This window comes from Rhinoderma darwinii, chromosome 6 (genome assembly GCF_050947455.1).
Source record: "Rhinoderma darwinii isolate aRhiDar2 chromosome 6, aRhiDar2.hap1, whole genome shotgun sequence".
Lineage (NCBI taxonomy): Eukaryota > Metazoa > Chordata > Amphibia > Anura > Rhinodermatidae > Rhinoderma > Rhinoderma darwinii.
Genome location: NC_134692.1, coordinates 145,073,353 through 145,091,873, shown reverse-complemented (window position 1 = coordinate 145,091,873; position 18,521 = coordinate 145,073,353). Strand labels below are relative to the sequence as shown.

Here is an 18,521-nt window from a genome sequence, read left to right as displayed (position 1 = left end):
AGGTCATTGAGGTCCTCAATCCTGTCTCCTTCCGGCTGGAGTTACCCCGTCTTTTCGGATACACGACGTGTTTCATGCCTCCCTCCTCAAACGCTGCTCCCCGTCCTTGGCTCCCTCGAGGAGACCTCCTGTTCCTATCCTCACCCCTGAGGGGGTGGAATTCGAGGTGGCCAGGATTGTGGACAGCAAGATGGTCCAAGGCTCCCTCCAGTACCTGGTCCATTGGAGAGGATACGGGCCCGAGGAGAGGACTTGGGTACCCGCCCGGGATGTTCACGCTGGGGTATTGGTCAGGAGGTTCCACCTGCGTTTCCCCAGTAAGCCAGGTCCACTTAGAAAGGGTCCGGTGGCCCCTCATAAAAGGGGGGGTACTGTAAAGGATCTGCCAGGCACAGCTTCGGGGTTAACTCCCAGAACTAATCAGTCAGCACCTGAGAATACATCCCTGAGACTGACTCCTGCTTCCACCATTCAGGCTGGCAGGCTTAGGAGTGGGAGAACCTATCGTAACCTGGCCAGACTCAGCTAGCTCCCGCCCTCGGTCTATTTAAGCCTGCACTTCCTGTCCCTCGGTGCTTGTGATTCTTTCCTTGTGGTTTCCTGGCCCAGCTACAGCTCCTGCTATTTTTGATCCTGCTCCATACAGACCCTGGCTTACCGACTACTCTTCTGCTTTTCGTTTTGTACCTCGCACACTCCTGGCTTGACTCGGCTCGTTCACCACTCTGGTTGCTCACGGTGTTGCCGTGGGCAACGGCCCCTTTTTCTTGCTTGTGTTCCTTTGTATGTTTGTCGTGCACTTACTGAGTGCAGGGACCGCCGCCCAGTTGTACCCCGTCGCCTAGGGCGGGTCGTTGCAAGTAGGCAGGGACAGAGTGGCGGGTAGATTAGGGCTCACTTGTCCGTCTCCCTACCCCCTGCCATTACAGGAGGGATCCTGACTTTATATATGTTTTATATCTTGGATCCGTCTCTCTGACACGGTCACGTGTATATTTTGTCCAGTGTGTACATATTTAGTATACCGGTAACTGTTGCGGTATTCTTGTAGTGTTTGATTCCATGGATGTCTAATATGATACATTTGTTGCTCCTAGATACCACTACATTATTATTATGTGCTGGTTTATATTGTATGTGATGGTCTATGTATGTTATTAATATTTTCCAAATAAAGATATATTTTTGATATTGGTTGTTGCTTTACTTGTACTATGGTTATCTACACTTCTAGTATTGTTGTCTATATATGTCTTCATAGGTATTCTATATCCAGTATTGACGTATATGGATGTTATTGCTGAAACAGGTTTTCTGTCTGGCCTGGACTTTATAGGTATTGACTTCCCATTTTATACACTGAATGAGAATCTCATTATGCACACAATGATGACATCATAATATACTGCTGACCTCACCATGGAGCATTGTGATGTGGTGATGACATAATTGGGAGTGTCACAATGCTCTATTTACAAGTCATCATTGGGAGAATTATGAAGTCATATTATGAAGTTATATTATGAGGTCTAGCCTATAAATTTGGGCAATTGCATCACAGGAATCACTTCTCATAGAGAAAACCAAGAGGTGGATCATTCCTGGATCTCCCAGCTCCTCCTGCCAGGAGGCTCCTTTGTGGAATGGATCATATCAAGGCCAATATGGAAAAAATAAGTAATTCTTGCACAAAGGCTAATGCCAAACAATGTCCAAATGTTCCTCAGACAGGGCTCAATGTGCCTTTAACTGGTTGCCAACACAGGATGAGAATACTCCTCCTGAGCGGCGGGTGTTTGCCGCATTAGGACGAGCATTCTCGCAAGTGTGCGCGTGCGATCAGGAGCGGGGAAATGGCTGTAATACACAGTCGCAGCCCCGCTCTAACGGCAGAGAGTAGAGAAACCTCATCTCTTCACTGTTAACCCCTTGGATGCCGTGATCAAAACTGACTGCGGCATTCAAAGTGAATAGGAGAAGGGAGACTGCCCTTTGATGGCATCACAGGAAATTCCTGTGACGCGATCGAGGCCCATAACTTGTCTATTGAAAGACCCCAGGGCTGTTTGACCATATTCCCTGTTGTTAGGGCACACTGAGGTATGCCCCAATAACTGCCTGTGTACAGTCAGTATATAGATATATGCCAGTACATTACAGTCAAAAAAAATCAAAATAAAAAATCCCTCTATGGGATTAAAACAAAAAGCAAACTATAATTTAAAAAAAAAAATAGTAAAAAAAATACACAGAAATACACATTTTTAACTAATAAACTTTTTAAAACAAGTCCCAAAATATGAAATAATATAGACATATTTGGTATCGCTACAACCGTAACAACCTGTACAACAAATGTATAACATTATTTATGATGATCGGGGTATGGTGTAAAAAAAATAAAGTCATTAAACCTGCAGTGGAACTGCTTTTTTTCTGCATTTCCACCAAAATAAAAATGTATATAAATTAAACGGTAATGTATTTGTACCAAAAAATGTCACCTACATAAAGTACAACTTGTCCCGCAAAAAAACAAAGTCTCATACGGCTACATCAGACTAAAAATGAAAAAGTTATAGGCGCCGGGATGCAGAGAGGGAAATACAAAAAAATTGTTCTATCAAGGCCAAATTTATCCGTGTCCTTAAGGGGTTAATTCATTTTATCATTTTATGGTTATCATTTTGGCTCTGACACTGCCGATCCGTTACTGACATTTGATAGTTTGACATTTCTACCTGTCCGCTCCGCCTGCCATCAGCTGCCTGGTGAAAGTAACATATCCCTTACCACCGCCAGCAGGGATACTCAGGGTGTGCTAGCTAGGTGCCCAATAGTGGGTTCACCTTATACCAGAGAAACGTCCAGACCCCAGTGTGGTGGACAATGCCCTAGATGAGGAGGAAAAGCCGGAATATTTTGATGTGTCCTCTCCCCGAACACCAGAGAAGCCGCCCGTCTATGGGGCCGCAGTCCCTTTCAAAAAAGATGAAAATGACTCTTACCGGTAATTGGATTTTCCGTAAATCTTCACAACGGCACTCACAGGATTCCCCGCCTCCCTACGGACAGGAAACAACATGGTCACAGAAATAAAAGACCCCTCCTCCATAACTTATCCAGTAATAGCAAAGTACCTCCATTCAATGCTCTAATATTTTAGTATAAACCACGCAATTAGGGCTTGTGCACACGTAGCGGAATTGGTGCGTTTTTTCCATCCGGAATTGCGAACGGAAAAAACGCAGCAGAATACAAAAGCAGGAAATTGGGTGAGATTGAACAAATATCATCCACACGCAGCGTAAATACGGAGTGGAAAAAAACGCTCAGAAATGGACCTGCGGAGGTAAAACCTGCAAAAATTAGTAGTTGTTGCGTCTTTTGCGGCAGGTTTGCAGCGATTCCGCCGCAAAAAAAAGGCAACTCTGGAAAAAAAAAACACTATACTTACATAGGAGTCTGTGCTTCTTCCTCTAGGCCGGCCCCCTGTGATGACGTTTCCTCCCATGCGACCACTGGATGACGTCAGAGGGTCGGCCTCCTGGGATGATGCTTCATCCCATGTGACTGCCGCTGCAGCCAATCACCGGCTGTAGCGGTCTCCTAGGATGAATCTGCCCCGTGTGTCCCCGACCTTACAAGTAACAAACAAACATGGGAGGGAAAATCCTGTGTCGTTGTCGAGGTTCACGGAAAATCCAATTACCGGTAAAAGTAATTTTCATCTTTTCCTGGAACCTCCACAATGGCACCCACAGGAGTAACAGAGGATTTTAAATTAGGGGGGGGGGGACAGCAGCAGAAAGTACTTTACGTCCAAAAGACAATTCCCTATCTTACAAAACGTCCAATTTATAATGTTTGAAGAAAGTCAATGGCTTAGCCCAGATAGCTGCCCGACAAATCTGGTCAATAGAAGTGGAAGCCCCTTCAGTGCATGATGTGGAAACTGCTTTAGTAGAATGTGCACTTGTGCATACTGTAAGGTAAGGAGCTTCATAGGAAGAAGCCCGCAGTTCTCGAATTCTTCTGGCTGTTTCTAGAAGAAAGATGGTTTTAAATTACAGAAGTCTGAGAGAAATCTCAGAGATGGGTTCAAAGGGAGGACCTGAGAGAACAAGGTTCAAGTCCCACGGCGGTACTGTAGAATGAAGTAGGCGTTCAGAACCTTTTATGAATCTCTTGATAAATGAATTTTCTGCCACTTTACAGTCCGTAAAAAGGCATTCAGAGCTGAGATCTGCACCTTTAAAGTGCTGGTTTTTAGGCCATTTTCCAGGCCATTTTGTGGAAAGTCCAGGTAATATTAACCCAATATTAGGCTGAGAAGATCGGTCCCATCGATCCTGAGCAAAGAAGATAAAGGTCTTTCAGACTCTTAAATATATTTTGGAAGTGACTTTTTTCCGGCTATTCAAAATGATTGAGATTACACCATCTGAGAAGCCCATGTCTTTTAAGATCCTTCGTTCAGCATCCAAGCCATCAGCCAAAGTTGACAGATATTTGGGTGACAAACTGGTCCCTGAGACAGGAGTTCCGGTAGGGAGGGAAGAAACCAATAATTCCCTGCTGCAAGATGGAGGAGGAGAGGACACCAAGATCTTCTGGCCAAATGAGGTGCAATCAAAATGACTCCGGCATTATCTTCTTGGATCTTCGCTAGAACATTGGTTTCAAGGAGAATGGAGGGAAGGCATAAAGAAGAGTTCTCCGCCAATTCTGGGACAGAGCATCTACCTTTACAGGATTGTCCCTGTGAGAGAGAGAATAAAAAGCTGGAACTTGATGGTTCTCTTTTGAGGCAACCCATTTAGATCTGGTATTCCCCCATTTTTTGGTGGACTGATAATGTAAGGATTTAACTTCCACTCTCCTTCCCTCAGAGAAACATTGCTGAGAAAATCTGCTGTTATGTTTTCTTTGCCTCTGACATGAACCGCCGACAGGGAGAGGATGTTCTGCCCAGGATGGAATCTGAACTGTGTCACAATCTGTGGGTATGTGGACCCACTGGGCCGTACCGCCGTAGCGGTATAGCAGCTGGCCAATACAGAGTACCAGGTAAAGTCTATAGTTCAAGCAAGGGTACCTGTGGTGGTTCAGACAGTAGCAATGATTAGGCTCAGATGGGACCTTAGCAGCAGACACCAGTCGTGGTGTAACACAGCAGACAGACTGGTGGCACAACACGACTCCAACTCTTTAAGGCACAGGAACAAGGCAGCCTGAGATACAGGATACAGGTAGCAGGTATGGGAACACTGGGAACTGGAAGACACTAAGGAACCATTTGCAAAATCTAACATGGGTAACACAACAACGCTCTGGCAATGAAGGTAGGGGCAGGGCCCTTCTTATAGTCCAGGGTGATCATGGGAGCAATCAGTCAATCTAAAACATATGTGTACTCTGGCCCATTAAGGCCAGGTATGAGTTTGAGCACACACCCTAGTGGTCACTACAGGACGGCCGCATGTGCTGGCGTCTCTGGGAGGAAGACGTCTGCAGGATGATAAGAGTCTGCGACCGTGGACGTTACAAGCTGCCACTTGGTATAGGTATTTGCTCCTGGTTCCCCCGCTTGTTCAGATATGCCACGGTGGTTACATTGTCTGAGAAAGGGAATCAATATGTGGGCAATCGAGGAGCAAACTTCATCTTTAATAATGGATTCTAAGCTATCCATAAACGATGGCGCTTCACCCGTCACCAGCTTCTGAATGCATTTTGAGCATAACGCCTTTTTATAGGAAGAGGAAAGTGACTTCTTACTGACTTTTTTATAGGACGCTCAGTCCGGGCAGTTAAACAGGTGTCACATTATAACAAGAGAGAGGATGAAGTCACAGAAACAAATATAAAAACGACTTCACCCCCCCCAGCCTAACCAAAAAAAGGGGGGATGACAGAAACAGAAGTGAGGAGGGATCTACCAGAGGCAACCACAGGAACCGCAGACTGGCGGGAATCCACCGACCTGGATTAGGAGACGATGAAATACGCAAACCAGCTGTTTTTATTTTGAATCTGGCTCCAACTCCCTTTAGACTACGCCCCCTGAAAGATCCAACCAATCCCCAGTCTCCCCCGGATCTTGTTAACATGACGCTGATGTGCGCGTCATAGAGACCTGCGTCACATGCGATACCATGTGACCGGGAACGCCGAGACCACAAGTGGAAGAGGTCTTCCGCATGATCCAGGCTCCTACCCGCTGAAGGAACCGGCCCGTGGGCTGCCCCCAGCGAAGGAATTGTGCCACGGAGCTGGAGGGAAGATTGAGAGCCATCCACGGCCCCGCTCACCGCACCAGCCCTCCGGGAACACACAAGTGGGGACCAGGCAGAGAGAAGGACGGGCGTTCTCATCCTGCTCTTCCACAACGGCAGGAGACGTCCATGCTATCCCAGATGGACAGGAAACAAGTGGATAAGGTGTGGAGGAGGGGCCTTTTATTTCTGTGTCCACGTTTTCTGTCCCTAGAGAGGCGGGAAATCCTGTGAGTGCCGTCGTGGAGGTGCCAGAAAAAACAATATTTATAGAGAAGGAAAACGTCCTCAGCAGCAAAGAATCATCAAACCCAAGATGGCGACCGAGAAGACTACAGAACTGGGAAGATGGTGAAATGTAACCCTTCACTGAGCCCTAAAACCCTCACGTCTCTGAAAAGAGAAGAAGAAGAGCCCAAAGAAGGGGGAACGCCAAAAAAGCGTTGGGTTGTTTGTCATTAAGATCTCGTGATTTCATTACTGTATTATAATCACCTACAGGACTTATAACGGCTGGAATACTGAGCCCTATAGGAGTAGAGACAATGGAGACTCCACTATGGGGGGCTGTGGGTGGAGCTATACATAGGGGTGTGGCTATAAGCAGCCTTTCTCCATTATTTGTGTGGGTTGAAGTTGTTTCTGGTCACCATGGAGATTTTTACACCCGTATTGACTGGAACCTGGCGCCCCCCAGTGGCAGCTTTTACAGGAGGACTGGCACTAGATGGAAGGGACATTGATATGTTTGCATTTACTGACATTTTTGGGCGGCCTGTTTGAGAGGGGGGATATTCTTGTCCCTAATATGGGGCGCGGTGATTTCCTTGCACGTTCATTTTCATAAATTATATTTATTGTGGTTTTATTATAATTTGTGATGGCAGAATTTATACAATATTGTTGTGCTAACGCTGTGTTAGTTGTGTACGCCATCTGTCCTGACCCGTATTTCCTGCCGCTTCGCATCCCCCCCCCCCTCCTTTGTCCTTCACTAGGGACCAGACTGGACTGAGCCAGTAACAGGCGAAACCATTTTCCCCCGAGCAGAGGGGGGCAGGGGGGGGGGGTGCAGTGATACGCAGTGCAAAATATCCGGAGATGTACACACAAAGAGGACGGGAAAATGAGCGTAATCCTCTGGCCGCTCCGCGCCATTTCCTGGGACATAATCTGAACCCCAATCCGATAAATGACACTCACGTCTACCATCATGGCTGGCTGGAAATGAGCAAAATAACCCATTCTGATGGGAGTCACCGCCATCACTGCGCAAATTTATATGGCGGGTCAAAAATTGTTTCTCTTCAAACGGCCGGATCCGGTGATCGCCAGAAATACTAGATGAGCTGGAGACGTCGCATCAATGTTTCCTGTGCATCCACCGGCGTGAACGCGCGTCCCAGTATTTATGTGGGAATTTCTTGCCGTGACGTAATAATCACAAATAAAAATGTCTGCGCGCAAATACCGCAGACGCAGAGACAATCGTAATCTACGGGGGAGGGGGTCAAATATCTTATATCTGTTTCTGAGGAAGACGGCGGACGACAGAGATGGCCAAATCTGCCGGTTATAGGAAAGGCGCAGGAAGCGCTGTATTACGGCGAATATACGCCGTTCAGGAATCTTGAAAAGCTGGGTGACAATCTCAAGTGTCTGACGGACAGAACGCTTTGCAGCAGCGTGTAAAAATGATAAAAAATTTGGTTCACCGCTGTAACGTTTTTTTGGGGGGGAAATTTTCCTGTGATTTTTCCTGCACATCATAATCGGGATCTGGTGGCATTTCCTGTGGCCTCCGTCCCCTCCCCCGCACAATGGCCGGGATCACACCCCGCTGGCAGCCATTGTTCATTCAGGACATGGAAATGATGAGACGATTACAGTAAACAACAGGGGCGTCCTCTCAGCTACGCAAACATGGCTGCCGGCCGGGGACGCAGCAGATTCAGACATTTTATAGATTTGAAGTCAAGGATTTCTGTTATAAAATGGCGGGCCTGAGATTTTCCAGTGAGGCCGGATTCACACGAACGTTGCGAACCTCTGTGCATCCGTGCTCGGCGCTGCCGGACGCAATATCACGTATCCCCCATAGACTCGATTCTATGGAGGGCTGCGCGAAGCGTGAAAAGATAGAACATGTCTTATTTCCTCACAGACCCTAAACAACGGTCATGTGAACGGCCACATTGAATTACATAGGTCCGCGTGACGGCCGTGGTTTTAAGGGCCGTCACATGGGCGTATAACACGTTCGTGTGAATTAGACCTAAGGGGTCCCCAATAGTCATAAGGGCCCCCTGCAGACAACAGCGAAACTCATTTGGCGCAGTAAATCTTCACAGCGGTCACAATGTATCCGACCAGGTCTCCACGACGATAAATTGTGCGCGACTATCGCACTACGGGTTCACGTTAGATGGCGGTGCAATGTCGCCTCTAATCTATACTGATCGCAAGAATCAAACGTTCGGCCCTGTTCACACTTACGTTTCTAACGGAAACTATGACCATTATGACCGGATCGTTGTAGGATGACATAATGGGTTTCTGTTGAATAGCAGCACGTGCTGCACTAATACTTGTTGTCAAAAGTGGCGAAAGCCGCAACAAAGGCTCGCGACGCTTCTGTGATGTTTTCCCTCGAGCGTTAATATATTCAAACGGCAGGCGGTATTAGCCAATCGCGACGTGTAATATCGTAACACGATTTTAACATTGTTTACCCTTCTCATACGGGGTTTCAGCCCTAAACTGAAGAATATTGCACGTAAAACCGCCAAATGTCGCAGTGCACTTATCGTATACGAGTTGCGGTGCGATTTCATTCCCACGCTGTTCTAGATATATATATATGTGATATATTGTATGGTCTTATATATCAGAAGATAAATATATATAATGCTCCAGGCTGTAATAGAACAGGAAGCTTGAACTGAGCAGCTGAACGTCTTGTCACTCCCCCCTCCGGCCCAGTAGAATGGTTTGTCCCGGGTATATATAAAACACTGCAGAAACCCCGCCCTAATCATTGCGGCGTGGAGCGGTTTCGGGGAATATTCGTTTGTGTGCGAAACAGACCAGGATAACGATCATGGCGACCAACGGTAAGACTCCCGGGGCCGCCTGTGTGCGGACACGGGGGTGGGATTTTCTGTGCTCTTTTATATGTGGATATAACGCGGTGCCGGTGCGTTTTACTGGCGGGACCGGTCGGTTAGTGCTGCGTTTTCCTGTGTGGGTTATCGCAGCTCGTTTCGTCACGGGTCGGTATTTTTTTTCCGGTAGCGTCGGTTTCCCGGCAGTTTCTATTGTCTTTCCTGCGGACGCGGCCATTTTGTCTTGGCGTTGTGAGGTAGCGCCATTTCGCGCTTTGGAGGGGGCGGGGAGCGTTGCTATAGAAACTGATGTATGCGCTGCGTAGAACGGTCCGCTGCGTTGATTGGCTGCGCCTGTTCCTAGGCAGAAACGAGACCACGTGATGGGAGTGTGCTCGGAAATAACGGGGCAGCTGAGGATGTGGGGGAGCAGCGTTGTCTGGAGGCTTCTCTCTCCGCTCCTATGGAGATTGTGCCCCCGTGTTCACACGGGAGTATTTTGACGAGTTTTTTTGACGCGGAAACAGCGTCGCAAAACTCGTCAAAAACGGCCCGAAAATGCCTCCCATTGATTTCAATGGGAGGTGTCGCTCTCTTTCCCGCGAGCAGTAATAAGGCTATGTTCACACGGAGTATTTTGCAAGAGAAATATCTGCCTCAAAATTCCGTTTGGAAATTTGAGGCGGATTCTCCTCTCCCTGCACGCAGATTTTCGCGGCGTTTTTCGCCCGTGGCCATTGAGCCGCAGGCATAAAACAGCACTAAATACGCTTTCTCTGCCTCCCATTGATTTCAACGGGAGGTCAGAGGTGTAAATGCCTGAAGATAGGTCGTTGTACCCTGTTCACACAGTTTTTTTTACGCGGAAACAGCGCCAAAAAAACTCCTCAAATACCGCCCGAAAATGCCTCGCATTGATATCAATGGGAGTTGGACGAGTTTTTTTTACCGCGAGTACAAAAAACGCGTCGCGGTAAAAAGAAGCGGCATTACCCATCTTGAGGCGGTTTCCGCCTCCAAAACCCCTTTTCAATCAGAAAGAGGGAAAAAACGCCTCGACGAGTTTTTGTCAAACCACTGTGCAAAAACCTACTGGAGCAGTTTTTGCAGGAGGAATTTTCCTCCTGCAAAAAACTCAGTGTGAACATAGTCAGACTGTCTAAATGGCGGTCAGACGATACGCTCGTGACGTAATTGTGAGCGCTAACAAATGCGCTGACCCCTCCCCCTCATTCTTGCTGCTGTTATGGCCACGTCCTAATATATAATGGAGTAATATCCGGGACTCGGTCAGCAAAAGTATCCGGACTCCCTCAGGGACGCAGCAGGGAAGGCGGGAGGATCCACGTAACCGCAGCGGCAATGTACTGATCACGTGACCATGTAACGCCGCGGATGCCCCACAATCCTGTGTGTAAGGGGGTTTTACACGGGGCGATTATCGGCAGATCATTAGTTGGTGTAGCGCTCGGTGCCGATAATTCTCCGGTGTAAACAGATCAGCGATCATCTGCCGCACGGATCGATTAAAAAGTGAAATATTCTGGTTGTCGGCGGCACGTCCTGGTGTGTAAACCGGAGACGCACCGCCGCCGACATGATGATGATGATGTGTGGGGACCAGCGATAGGAGTAATGACCTCTCCTCCCCGTCCATAGTTCTTGTCAGACCGGAGCAAACGAGCGCCGATCAACCCTGTCTCACTGATCGCCGCTCGCTGCATCAGCCAATACACAACTCTGCCGTACATGACGTTATATAGAAGTGTAAGGCTGCGTTCACACCTGCGTCGGGACACCATAGGTCCTGTTTGCATCACCATTGATTTCAGGTGGCAGATCCGGTGCCAGTGGTTTCCGTCTGTCTCGTGTGAGGGTTCTGTTTTGACTGAATGAATACCGTAGTCGACCGCTGTTCATTTTGTCAAAAAGACAGAAACCTCACGAGAGACAGACGGAAACCACTGGCACCGGATCTGCCACCTGAAATCAATGGTGATGCAAACAGGACCTTTGGATTCCGTTCCTTGGTTCCCCTGCCGGAAAACTCAGACTGAACCCATGAACGGAGTCCCGATGCAGGTGTGAACAAAGCCTTAACCCCATTCACACGAGCGTCAATCACATCCATGTGCGGTGCGTTGAACACGGAATCATTGATTTCAATGGGGCTGTTCACACATGCAGGAGTTTTCACGCGCCCATTGAAGTCACGCTGAGCATAACGCAACACACACACCAGATTCACACGCGATTCACTAACGTCGGCCGTTGTACGGACGCCAATAACTGTTCCGTGAAACACGGACGTCTTCTGTGTGCAGTCTGTTGTTTCACGGACCATATCAATGAAAAGGCTGAGACTGTTCCATCAGAAATGGACAGGAGTAGGACCTGACCTGTGTTTGACGGAACGGTTTTGTTAAAATAAGTGTGCCTGGCTCCATTGAAGTGAATGTCGGGGTGCGATCAGTTAACAAAACGGATGACACCCTGAAGAAAATGGCTGAAGCGGGCACGAGGCCCTATAATGACCGGCGCTGTCTGCCTCAGAGTTGCTGATCTTTTTTTTTTTTTTTGCAGATTACACCCAACAGGCGAGCCAAGGGTAAGTCATCCTGCGTACAGCGTTACCATAGCGATGCCCTAGAACACTCTCCTCCCTCTCCCCCCCCCCCCCCAATTCCACCCTTAACGGGGTTTTCACAGTTATTTAAAGTAGCAGGGGTAGGTGGGATGCATTAAAAAGAGCCATTACGGCATCTCACAGAGCCCGTATACCCACATGATCACTGTGCAGCCAATCACTGGGCTCAGTGGGTATACGGGCCCCTCATCACTGCACCCATGTCAATAAACAGCGGCGGGGAAGACCAGGGATCTGTGAGGTGAGGAATGGCTTTTATTTGAATGCCTCCCTCCTACTCCTGCCACTTTTTAGAATTAATTGGGAAAAACCCTTTAAAGGGATATACACGTGTTATGGACATCATAGAGGGGGGTCTCACAGGGCGCCCCTTTATTAGCATGAGTGGATGGCTTCTAATAAAGCCCGGCCATGTGTTGCCTCGTTGTCTTTTCCCTTCAGCGGATGCCGTGTTATATTACATTTCCCTATAGCGGCTACGAGTCCCCGGGGCATATAGGGGCCCACCAGCGGTGATGGGGGGGTTCTGATGAGACCACCCAAAGAGTGAATCTGACACTTGCAATCCCTTGCTATTGTGCGGCCTGTTACGTTGTTTTCACTTTTGCGCAGCAGATTATGTCCAAGTTGAAAGGAAAAATATCACATGACGCCTTAGCAGAGCCCGACTAACCCGATTTTAAGTCAACGGGGTTCATCAGGCGCCACTTGTATCGTTTGTGTGACAGATCCGGCACTGTCGTGGCTTCCGTTATTAGGGGCCACGCCGCAGATGTGGACCAAGCACGAGATCCCCTAAACTTCACGAGCCAATGGGCTGAGAGTAGCGATCCGCCCACCATGGGGTACACTAGACGCCCCACTGACTGCTACAGACGCCCCGCTGTCAGTCTGATAATGTGGACGAGAGCACGACTGACTGACTGACCGGAGGCTGTGAGTCTCAGGATCTCTGGACTGAGCGGCCACGCCTTTAACCCTTTATGGGGCTCTGATCCTCTTATGACACTTAATGCTCCCCCAGTCTTGGTCTATGTAATGGACCCCCGCACGAGCCGCAGGCTTCATATGTGATAAAGCTCGTTCACTGTTTTTAAGTATCGGATGTTGAAGCTACAGAACAGATCCGGCCACTGTGGCTCCTGATTATTACGTGTCCTCCCTTGTCCTGTCGTTTATATGAATTCTTTTTGCCTTTTCCCTCATGTTTGTTTAGGTATGGGGCGTACCCTTCCCAGCCGGCACAGAGCTATTCCCAGCAAGGCAGCCAGTCCTATAGCCAGCAGGGCTACGGGAGCTACGGCCAGTCCGCCGGATCGTCGTCTTACGGTCAGGGTGGAAGTTACGGCTCATCTTATGGGCAGGAGCAGAGCTGTGAGTGTCATATGGTGAACGTCTTGTATGTTGTGTTTTCTGTACGTCCCTCAATATTCACTTTCCATCGACCGGTCTTCATTTGTGTACAGCCGGATACAGCTCGCAGTCGGCTCCACAAGGATACGGGGCTGGTAACTATGGCAGCTCGCAGACCTCCCAGACTCCTTATAGCGGTGGCCAGCAACAGCCGTCATCTCAGTCATCCTATTCCAGCTACCCCCAGCAGCCCCCCGCAAGCAGCAATTCCGGAAGGTAAGTGACTGCATGACCTACTGTGTGAGGATTGGAGGTTTTGTTAAATGATGGTCTGTGATTTGTAAATGCTGGTCCTGTTTACGTTCTATCATAGCTATGGCAGCAACTCCCAGTCCTCTTCCTACCAGCAACAGCAGCAGGGAAGCAGCTATGGTCAGCAGAGTAGCAGCGGGTACAGCAGCCCACCAGGTGGCTATGGAGGACAGCAGCAGTCCAGCTATGGGGGACAGCAGAGCGGCAGTCAGCAGCCAAGCTCCTATGGACAGCAGTCAAGCTACAGCGCTCCTCAGAGCTACGGCCAGCAGCAGTCAAGCTACAGCAGTGGGTGTACGTTGAAAGGACTTTTATGATACCGCCGTGAGGGATCGTAGAGTTTAGTATTCTGATGGTTTTTGTTTTTTTGTCCTTTAGCTGGTGGATACAACCAGGACTCTCCTTCCATGAGTGGAGGTGGAGGCTACGGTGGCTCTGATCAGGGCGGCTATGGTGGACCTGATGGTAGAGGCCGAGGGCGTGGAGGGTTCGGTGGGCGTGGAGGCTTTGACAGAGGTGGCAGAGGAAGCCGTGGAGGAAGAGGCAGCATAGGGTAGGTACCTGACCATGGGCAGTGTGTGTGGGCGGAGCATGGCTGGCTGGATGCTGATTGGATGTTGCAGAGAGGTTATTACAGGTTGTTAACTCATTCCTAAGCACTGACAACTCTGAATTGTGGCTGTAAAGAGAGGAATGGTGTCAAGACAACTTTGATGAGACAGGGTGTAAATATTACAAAGGTTTATCAAGGCACAAGCCAACTGGTCCACGGTGTAGGCAGGAAGATGTGTTACTATTACCTGGTACGTCACAAACTAATCCAAAAACAATGCTAAATGATTGACTGGGTCTTAAAAACCACTGAACTTTGCAGAAGGAAACAACTACTGGATATAGCAGATGTGTTCACTGCTTCGCTACATATATAACTTCTGGGTTCCACTAATATTTCCATGGTATAAGTGCTAAATAACGTAGTTAAGTTTATAATAAGCCGATAAGATTTCTGAACGATCACCAGGTTCACCACGTGTAATGTCATCTGGAGGAAGCGATTAGAACGTTTCTGGGTCGACCGTCCAATAGGGCACAATGTCCTCCTCCATATCGTGTCTAGTTCAGGAGGTTTGTGTGTCTAGGTCTTCTGGCCGATGTGCTGGGTTTGTGTGATGGTTACGTGGGGGCGCTGCCAGTGGTGGGGTTAGGTGGGTGAGCAGGACGGGCAGCACAAGGTGAGTATATGGAGCCGCCCGCTGCAGGGTTAGGAATACAACTGCCAAATCATGTTTGCTGTGTTGCTGCTTTAACAAATTCTGCATTTTATGTGCTACAGGTTTTCAAGGTGTCGTCAGCTTACACACTAGCTTTATATCAGCTCAGTATATACGTAGCCTCTCTAAGCTTAGCATTACAGAAGTGTAACTACCAGAGTGCACAAAGCGCTGACCTCTTACATAAGGTGCTCGGTAATACCGCTGGGAGTTCTATGTAAACCTTGGTATAAAACCACAATCAGATCTCATAGAAAAAAAAATGGTGTCTTCACGGCTGTGAGCTAAAGGTGGTGACTAGAGGTGAGCGTGCAGCGGAAGGCTTCATCCCTGTAGGAACAAGACGCCATTGTTATTAGTACAGCGCGCGCACACCTAGACCGTGCGTGTGACGGATCAGAACGTCTGTAGCCTCGGGAATCAGTACAAACACTTCAATTTCTCCTAATTGTCTTCTCAGCGGTGGTGAACGGGGAGGATTCAGTAAATTTGGTGGTAAGTGAAGAGTTGTAAAATCTCCAACAAAAATTCTTGTTACTGTTCATTTTCTTTGGGTTCATTCATAATGAGGAGACCCGGTTGTGGTGGGGGGCTTCATTCCACTGTGGGTGCCAGTGCACTTTATTTTACGTTCAGTCTATTTTATTTCTATTATTTTGGTTTAGTGAACACGTTTTTACAGGGCAATGTGTATTTGGTTGAAGCCAAAATCAAAACCCGCAGGGGTCTGGTTAATGTTTGGGAAGCTGGAAATTGGTCCATGCATGTGCTGAGTCGCGGGTCCGTTCAACTGGTCAGCCTGGTAACAAAAAAACGCTAACGTGTAATGTGGAAAATGGTTTTAAGCTAAATCTTGTATGACCAAATCCGTGGTGGTTAAAAGGTACGACGCAAACGACACTGCTGGTAACGATGATTATCAATGGGTAATAATTATTGGTGTAAAAAAAAAAACAGGTGATGGAAAAAATATATAAAACTGGTTCAGTGGAAGGGCAAAAAAATGTGAAATAGCCACAAAACACGAGGGTCTAACAGGGTCCTATAGAAATGTGTTTATTCATGAGCGATGAAGTGAAGAGGCTCTCGTTGTATCTTCATAGTGTGGATTAGGGGTGCGCACCGGGGAGGTTTCGCTTCTTAAATGTAAGATTGGTTGTCTGCTCCTGAAACTGGCCGACCTGGGTCCACAGGAGGCCCCGGCGCTTCCACAATTACAGGATAGACTTGTGTGTCAGGTCCTGGCACGGAGGACTGATAGTCTGAGCGCTCATACAGCTGTTTCTGTGGGGGCTTGCGGGGGGCTGAGCCTGCAGTTTGCTTCAGACCTGTAATACGTCCTGTTCTCTGCTCTTCTCTAAAGGACCACGTGAAGACGGACCCCCCAGGCATGACATGGGTGAGCGCTCCTGATATCATGCCCTGATTAACCTTGCACCCGCCACACACAGAAGATCTCTAACTGCAACTTTGTATTACAGCTGAGCAGGACAACTCGGACAACAACACCATCTTTGTGCAAGGCCTCGGGGAGAGCGTGACGGTGGAGGGGGTTGCCGAGTACTTCAAGCAGATTGGAATAATCAAGGTGAGTAGAGGACGGAGGGTGCGGAGTACATGGTGTATCTGACTTGTATATTGGGAGCTGCATATATATATATATATATATATTGTACCTCGATTGGAATAACTATTTCACATATTAAGAGGCATGTTAAGTGCCATGTGCTGCCCTGCTTTATTACAGCCCGACTTAAAAGAAGAGACATTAAAAATGGCAGCAAGATGGGCAATGGCGTGACGGGTGTAGTTCATAGTACAGGACCAATGCGGTTATTATTGTGTGAAGTTCCTCCGGTACAGTCCATTATATAATGAATATTTACTACACAGACCAACAAGAAGACCGGACAGCCCATGATAAACCTGTACACCGACCGCGAGACCGGCAAGCTGAAGGGAGAAGCCACCGTGTCCTTCGATGACCCTCCCTCTGCTAAGGCTGCCATTGATTGGTTTGACGGTGAGTGGTCCGCGTGGGGTGTTAGGGATCCTCCTCTGTCTGATCTGTGATGTATTAAACATTGTTGGTTGATCCCTTTAGGGAAAGAGTTCTCTGGAAACCCCATTAAAGTCTCCTTTGCTACACGGAGGGCTGACTTCAACAGCCGAGGAGGTGGAAACGGCAGCCGCGGGAGAGGACGTGGAGGTGTGTAAATCACTGCGGGACAGTTAGAAATGCGCTGCCGACATGCTGTTATTTACTACTTGGTGACCATCTAGCTTATGTTGTAGTAGTCGCATTGTCACTAGGGATCTTATGACGTGTTTGGACATGTACAGATGCGAATTGACTTTTTTTTATTTTTTTTTATTTTCAGCACCCATTGGGGGTCGTGGTGGTAGCAGCGGTGGCGGCGGTAGTGGTGGTAGTAGTAGTAGTAGTGGCAGCGGAGGCAGTGGTGGTGGTGGAGGAGGATTTGGTGGTCCTAGCAGCAGCAACAACAGCCGCGGAGGTGGTGGCGGATACCCTAGCGGCGGTGGAGGACAGCAGAGAGCTGGTGACTGGAAGTGTCCAAACCCGTAAGTTTACAGCAGCATTGACGTCCTGCATAGAAATGAAACTCAATTGTAGAACTTTCTCTCACGTTCTGATTCCTCCTTACAGGACTTGTGAGAACATGAATTTCTCATGGAGAAACGAGTGCAATCAGTGCAAGGCTCCAAAGCCGGATGGCCCCGGAGGGCCGGGCGGCGCTCACATGGGTGAGGATTCTTTATAACCCTGGACTGTAATGGAGCGCTGTCATTCTTAAAATGATTTCACTGACTCCTCTCATCCTGTAGGTGGCGGTGGAGGCGGCTTTGGTGATGACAGGAGGGGCGGTGGCCGTGGTGGCTTTGATCGTGGCGGCTTCAGAGGGAGAGGCGGTGACAGAGGGGGATTCCGGGGGGGCAGAGGTGGAGACCGAGGAGGGTATGGACCAGGCAAAATGGATTCCAGGTGAGTTGCAGTTGAAAATGTATTAATGCTAGAAAAAGATGCTACCTGCCCTGAAGACGAGTGATGTGCAAGAGAATGATAGAAATAGTATAAAGATCTTGTTAGAGGGGCACAGCACATGGCACAGGCTGCCCAAGTCCTGCAATGTCTGTTCTTGACAAGATTTTCATAACTTGGAGGTTTTACACAAAATAGTTTTTTCTGCAATTACAAAAATCTCTTAAAAAAAGGACTCGTGTATGTATATACACCCGATAACTGTATAATCTGCTGAGCAGTGGATTGTGGGTAATTCGTACATGATTGGTATGAGATGAGTCACCGTGTTTTCTTGTGTTTCAGGGGCGACCACAGACAGGACAGACGTGATCGGCCGTATTAGCTGTAACACCATTTCTACCGTTATACTGGTTTTATTTTATACGTATGATGTATCCTATGGATTCTTGCAGAACTGTTCTAACTTTATGTCCACTTTGTATTACCTCCGCAGCGCGCTGTGAATTTTATCTGTCTTTGTAAAGTACTTGCCCATTAAACAGATGAATGTGA

General features: G+C 48.1%; 2 protein-coding genes across 2 annotated transcripts in view; one reads left to right on the top strand and one right to left on the bottom strand.

Annotated features, from left to right (window-relative positions):
* The window catches only part of LOC142656070 (up-regulator of cell proliferation-like), a 25,433-nt gene extending 15,834 nt beyond the window's left edge, over positions 1-9,599 (bottom strand). Inside the window, exons 1-2 of the mRNA XM_075830931.1 lie at positions 8,775-9,599; positions 3,009-3,065 (exon numbers count right to left, since the gene is read on the bottom strand). Coding sequence (XP_075687046.1) covers positions 3,009-3,065; positions 8,775-8,825 — 108 coding nt within the window. The 5' untranslated portion in view covers positions 8,826-9,599. The remainder of the gene's footprint in view (positions 1-3,008; positions 3,066-8,774) is intronic.
* FUS (FUS RNA binding protein) lies at positions 9,299-18,521 on the top strand. Its single transcript, XM_075830950.1, has 15 exons — positions 9,299-9,391; positions 11,966-11,990; positions 13,246-13,403; positions 13,496-13,658; positions 13,756-13,988; positions 14,073-14,247; positions 15,426-15,460; positions 16,329-16,364; positions 16,447-16,553; positions 16,859-16,988; positions 17,070-17,174; positions 17,347-17,548; positions 17,634-17,731; positions 17,813-17,969; positions 18,312-18,521. The coding sequence occupies exons 1-15, from the start codon at positions 9,379-9,381 to the stop codon at positions 18,349-18,351; spliced, it is 1,677 nt and encodes a 558-aa protein (XP_075687065.1). The 5' UTR covers positions 9,299-9,378; the 3' UTR covers positions 18,352-18,521.